The sequence below is a fragment of the Cajanus cajan genome, chromosome 4, assembly GCF_000230855.2.
Source record: "Cajanus cajan strain Asha chromosome 4, NIPB_CcT2T_4, whole genome shotgun sequence".
Taxonomy (NCBI): domain Eukaryota; kingdom Viridiplantae; phylum Streptophyta; class Magnoliopsida; order Fabales; family Fabaceae; genus Cajanus; species Cajanus cajan.
The window spans coordinates 16,125,934-16,131,804 of NC_138520.1; the positions used below are offsets into that span (position 1 = coordinate 16,125,934).

Sequence of the window (5,871 nt, forward strand, 5' to 3'; positions counted from 1 at the left end):
ATCTAATAATTTATGTTCTATGTCAAATTTTAACGATCCAACTACTCAATTTAAAGTTTGTAATGCATAAATTAAGTTTGCAAGTTTTTTAAAAATTTGATAACTATTTGATACTCCATTTCACTAATTTAAAATGATGGATAATCATAAAAGTATTTTATACATTGATTTGAATTAATGAATATGAAGTATCAAATAACTTTCAAATCTTTTAAAAATTTGTAGACTTGCTTTATGCATCAATAACTTTTAATTCAACGATTAAATTAATAAAATTTAAAATAAAACATAAGTTATTGAGTAAAATAAGTTTATACAAACTTAATTTTTCAATATGAAACTTCGTGTCTCTAACAGTTATACAAACGATTGCATCTGGTTACATTTTCTCACACATATATATATATATATATATTCTCTATTTTATCCTTTATCCATAAAAAGTTACTATATAATCAAATGGGCAAAAAAGTCAAAAAAATAGAGATGAAAATAATTATTTAAAAATATATTATAAAATACTTAAGTTATTTTAAGAATTAATATGACATTTTAGAAGGAATTCCAGAGAAAGACAAACAAGAAATTCAGGTACAATTAAGAAAGTTAGAATACAAAAGTAAATGTAAGAATGGTTCTAGAATTGAGTAAAAAAAAAAAAAAAACAATGAACAAATAGCATTCTACCACTTAAAATAGGTAAAATGAAAATCAAATATGCCTAAAAGACAATAAATAATATTCAGCCTCAAGCCAGGACAACAAATAAGTCACAAATGCTTACACAAATTTGCATTTCATTTCAAGATGTGTTATATATATATATATATATATAATTTTTTAATTATTTTTTTTTATTTCTTTTTCCTTCTTAGGATGTAGTTAGATTATATATATATATATAAACACAAGAAAATATATACTAATTTTATTTAAAAATGTTTTTTTAATGATTAAACCAACAAGACATCTTGAAAGAAAAAAAAAAAAAAACCCCTAAAATTACGCGGGCACAGGCAGACTCAGTCGCAAATCACGTTTTATGAGAACATCGTTGTAAAAACAAGAATAAGGACAGAATAAAGATGTGTAACGCGTTGTTGTAGGTTAATTTTGGGTTCATAAGAGTGCGAAAACGAAGGCATGGGGTTGACGAATTTCGTTCTCACGGTGGCGGGTGTAAGCGCCGTCGTTCTCCTCCTTAGGAGTGACGTCAAGCAATCTGCTTCCATCTTCCGCCGCAACGTCAAACACATCCGTCACTGGCTCGAAGAAGAAACCGCCGCTTCATCCAAGTCAGTTTGCGTTCAAAGTTTCAAATTTGCGTAGTGGGTTGTTTCGTTTTTTCTTGTTCATATCGACCCTTATTTGTTTAATTATTTTGAGCGAGAATGGGAAGATGGGTTTTGGAGGGGTAAAGTGTTAACTATGAGATTGTGAATCATAAGCATTTGATTAAAAAAATATGTAGATGGGTTGTTTAATTTATTATGGGTGTGCCTTCGGGTGAGGTTTGTGTGGGCACAAGGAGAGTAATGAGAGAGAGCATGGAACTGAGGGAAAATCATGATGGTGGTGATTTTAGATGTTGATTATATGTTTCAGGCGTTTGTGTAATACATTTCAATATCTTCGTAGTTCTGTGGATTTCATTTTCTGGTTCTGATGGGGTGTGAGAATTCGAGGAAACGAAACCCTTGGATTGTGGTTCTCTATATTTGTTCATAGGTCTATGTGATTGGATTTTGAGACAAGTAAAATATAAAAAGGTGGATTATGAACACCAATGGCATACCAACTAAGTAACCCCACGTGTGCTGCTTAGAGAACACTGTGATTCTGGTAACTATGTGCAGTGCACTTGTTATTTTGTATTAAATTTCTGTTTTCAAGCATGTCATTAGAGTTTGTAACTAGTGTATGTACTATGTAGGACTAGAAAGTTTGTATTGTTGGAAGGATTTATGTAGCTGTTGTTGGGTTGAAGATAGTTGACTTTTGTTACTTTTCTTTTCCTTATCTTCCCTCTATTTGACTTGAGAGGTTGATGAGAAGAATACAAGTGAAATGTTGTTTCACTTTATATGTATAAGGTAGTCATCTAAGGGATGCAGGGTACCTTAGTTTTGTGATTGATATGCTGCCAAAAGTTGTTTCGGGTGATATGGATAATTTTTTATGTTGTTAGAGTCACTGGCGGTAGGAATTTAACCATTCAGCCATAATTTAGAATTATTTGCAGTTCTTACTAATTTCAAGAACGAAAGATGTGAGGCTCAATGTAGTTTTATTAATTGATAAATCGTGTTGGAATGTAAAAAGAGGACCATGAAACTTGAAAGTAATGAAAATCCTCTGTTTCTCTTGCAATGTTACTTGGCCTGGTTGTTGATGGTTATTTTAATTTTTCAGTATGTTTCTGGAATATTCTCCCTTCTTATTGTAATTTGCAAAGGGGGTACTATTAACTCAAATAAGTAGCCCTCATCATTAATTGATAGAGATTTAGCAATGAATTACAAAATTTTGCTGAAGAATCCTCTAGATCTTTCAACATTTTTCCCTTTAATGGGAAGTGAAGAAAACAACTGCAGTTGGTGGATCCACCCAATTTTTCAAAAAAAAAAAAAAAAGCTTGTAAAAAATGATGCTAACTTGTGAAACCCTTCTCTTAGATTAATTGAGCTTCTTGTTAAATTAGTGGTATTAGGCACTGATTATTTCCTATTGGTAGTGATGATAATAGTAATGAGTAGAATGATATTGTCAATGTAAATGAAGTTGAAAACTCATAAGAGAATGGCTCCCAAGTTTCTTTGTTTCAATTGGCAAACCACATATTAGTAAGTATAACATAATTAGAGATAAGTTTTGTAATTTTGAAAGATTAAACTGATTAAAAGGAAAAGAAAAGACCCTTGGGAGGATTATGTTGTAGATTAACTAAAGAGATTTGACACCTATGTTGGCCCAAGTTGTGACCCACGAGAAGCCATATTCCTCTTCATCAACTCACTTGTATATATAGGTAACCTTTAGGGCCTTTGAGACCGTAAGACTCATGCTCAAGAGCCCGTAAGGCTCATGATAACTAAAGCATTTCATGCATGAAAGAAATTCAAGCTTTGTGGACCAGTACCATCTTAGTTTGGCATTGAGAAGAGGTAGGGGTGGATATTTTTCATTCTCTTGAGTGTTTGCGGAGTAAATTTTCTAGGGTTAGTAGAAAATTTCCTGGGCTTTAAGGTCTTTAAAACCAGGGTTCTTAGAGTCTATTTCTTAAAGATAATTTCACGAGTTGCTATTTTTCTCTGCTGTGTCTTGATTTGCACATGGGAAATGAATTTAGAAAATCTAGTCGTTGTATGTGCTGTTGCCTTCTTCTTTAGTATAATAATTCTGTATGTGGAGCTTATGGGACATGGTGCATGGATTTGAGGGAGGGTTTGGAGCTTGATTTGTTTCTGTACTCTGTTGATTTATTTTCTTGTGAAAATTTTACAAATTTTATGTGAATCTTTCATTTGATCTCTGCTGGACTGGTTTTGATTTGAGAAATGAATTTTCCTATTTGATTATGTATGGGATTTTGAAGAGGAGCTAATTCCCTTGGCTTGATTGTGATGTATACATGTTGACTTATTGTTTTAGAGGCTCTAATTTGATTACATTTGGAAAGATTAAAGTTGAATAACCTAAAATGAAAGATGAAGACCTGAACACATGTTTTCTAGGGAGAGTAAGGAATTGAAACTTATTTGAAGAACCCCATAGAGTTTCATCCATATTAGAACAAAAGGATACCCAAACCTGTGAAAAGCTCAAAATTTTAAATTAAAAGAATTATAGTGAAGTATTTTAAAAGTAGCAATGATTGTTAAACCTTGCATGTGTGACCTTGGAGAAAGGAAAATACAAGTGATTAGTTACTAAAAGTATAAGCTAGTAATTCAAATGCAAGGTGGCTATTTTGATGTATGTGTGTGCTTGAGTGAGCTGTAATCCTACCACGAGCAAGGTGAGAATTATTTTTAATTTAAAAGAAACAGTGAGGTTGAGATTGAAGTACTGAAGGGAAAGATTTCTCTTGGGCAATAATTGTTTCTTTTAAAAATCCAAATATCAATAAGAGGAGAGGTGAAGGAATATGCAAAAGTGAGAAAATAGAATGGCTATTACCATTGTGAGTGTCAGTATCTATTATTTTAAGAAGTAGAAGAAAATTCAAATAAGAAAAAATAGGATAAGTAATAATGTATCCCAAACTAGCATACCTTAGTAACCTTACGTTATGTATATACCTTAATAATATAATTTATAATTGATAATAATAATAGTAATAGTAATAGTAATAATAATAATAGATACTGTACCTGACACCCTAGCATGTGATGTTTAAATATTAATGAAAGGACCTGTTTGGGATGATTCCCATTTAATCCAAGAAACATATGTTTGCTTAAATGAGTTATTCATTTTGGTAAGATGATAATGAAATATTTGGATAATTTCATTGCAATATTTGACAACTTTCTTTTGATGAATTATGAAATGTCAGGTTTGTTTGATGATTAATGGAATGAGAATAAGGGTTGAGTCACACGTTGCAAAATTTGGGAAGGGTGGAGTTCTGGTCCTTGGAAACGTAGTCTCTGTGCAGTCGCATGAATATTATTGTGCATTTTGATTATATACTGATATTATTTGGGCTAACTGGCTAAAGGTTCTGTAGGCAGTGACTGATGCTGGGTGGGCACTGCAGAGAAATAGTAGCTAAAGTGTATATGATTAGAGAATTGATCAATGAAGTAGCTAGTGGGTCCATAGGGCATGTTATCTATTGGCTTATGAATCAGTTAAATGATTTTTTTTTAAATGAAAATGGAATGCTACACTGGCTGAGATGTCTGCTGATTAGGGAAATGATCAATGGAGTAGCTGGTGGGTCCATAGGACATGACATGATATCTATTATCTTATGAATCAGTTGAATTATTCTTTTTAAAAATGAAAATGGATCATGTTACACTGACTGAGATGTTTGTGCTGAACTGCTGATTGAAATTTATTTTCACTTGGATTATTGTAATGTTTATGAAATTTACTTTGCTGTAAACTTTCTTGGTGTGAATTGGATATTTGGATGTATTCTCACGCCCCCCCAAATATTTTTTTTGTGTAGTTTTTCACGTATATTTTTAATGTTAGAGAATTCACAAAAAATTTCCACACACTTAATAAAATAATTTTTTAAACTAATAATCTAACTGCACTAGTAAGGGTGTCACAATGCTTTTGTTTTAAGTAGATAAATTCATAGATTGTTACATAATTTTGTGCCATATTTTCAGGACAATGGAGAAGGCCACCAAAGAACTTGAATCAAAGGTTCATCCGAAAAAAGACACTCCCAAGGAGGACAAGCATTAATGTCTATGCAGGTGATGCGGATGCTAGAGCAGTGATTTTGTGTTTCTTTTTGGTTCTCTTTCTGTCTTTGAATGGATACATGTTTTTGTGTCTTTCTTAAGCTGAATTCTTCATCACTTTCTGTTCATATTACACTTGAATGACCCTTGTATTGGTATATATATATTAAGAAATAATGTCAAATGACAATTTTGGTTTTTCCCCATTCCAGTTTTTTGGCATATTTGCATTACTTGATTGCTGAGAACCATCCTGCTGGGAACCTAGGACTTAATTTTGAGTTTTGGAGTGCAATTTTTTGTCACTGCTGTAAGGTGTGATTTATATTTGACCTGAAAGCTTACATCCTTTTAGGAAAATCCTTTTTCTCAGCCTATAACTAAATTTATGTCTTATTTTATCCTCTTTTTCTTTTGCTGTGGTGGGGTGGGGTGTGTATGA

The 5,871-nt window shown here is 32.1% G+C and overlaps 1 protein-coding gene across 1 annotated transcript; it reads left to right on the forward strand.

Moving 5' to 3' along the window:
• The first annotated feature begins 1,041 nt into the window (after nt 1-1,041).
• On the forward strand, nt 1,042-5,635 carry LOC109809329 (uncharacterized). The gene is made up of 2 exons (XM_020372600.3): nt 1,042-1,295; nt 5,352-5,635. The coding sequence occupies exons 1-2, from the start codon at nt 1,144-1,146 to the stop codon at nt 5,428-5,430; spliced, it is 231 nt and encodes a 76-aa protein (XP_020228189.1). The 5' UTR covers nt 1,042-1,143; the 3' UTR covers nt 5,431-5,635.
• Nucleotides 5,636-5,871: the final 236 nt, after the last annotated feature.

What these genes read in the sequence shown, in the direction of transcription:
- LOC109809329 (XM_020372600.3), top strand. Translation starts at nt 1,144, where the DNA reads ATGGGGTTGACGAATTTCGTTCTCACGGTGGCGGGTGTAAGCGCCGTC. An exon ending in GAAACCGCCGCTTCATCCAA is followed by an intron (nt 1,296 to 5,351) that starts GTCAGTTTGCGT and finishes CCATATTTTCAG; the next exon opens with GACAATGGAGAAGGCCACCA.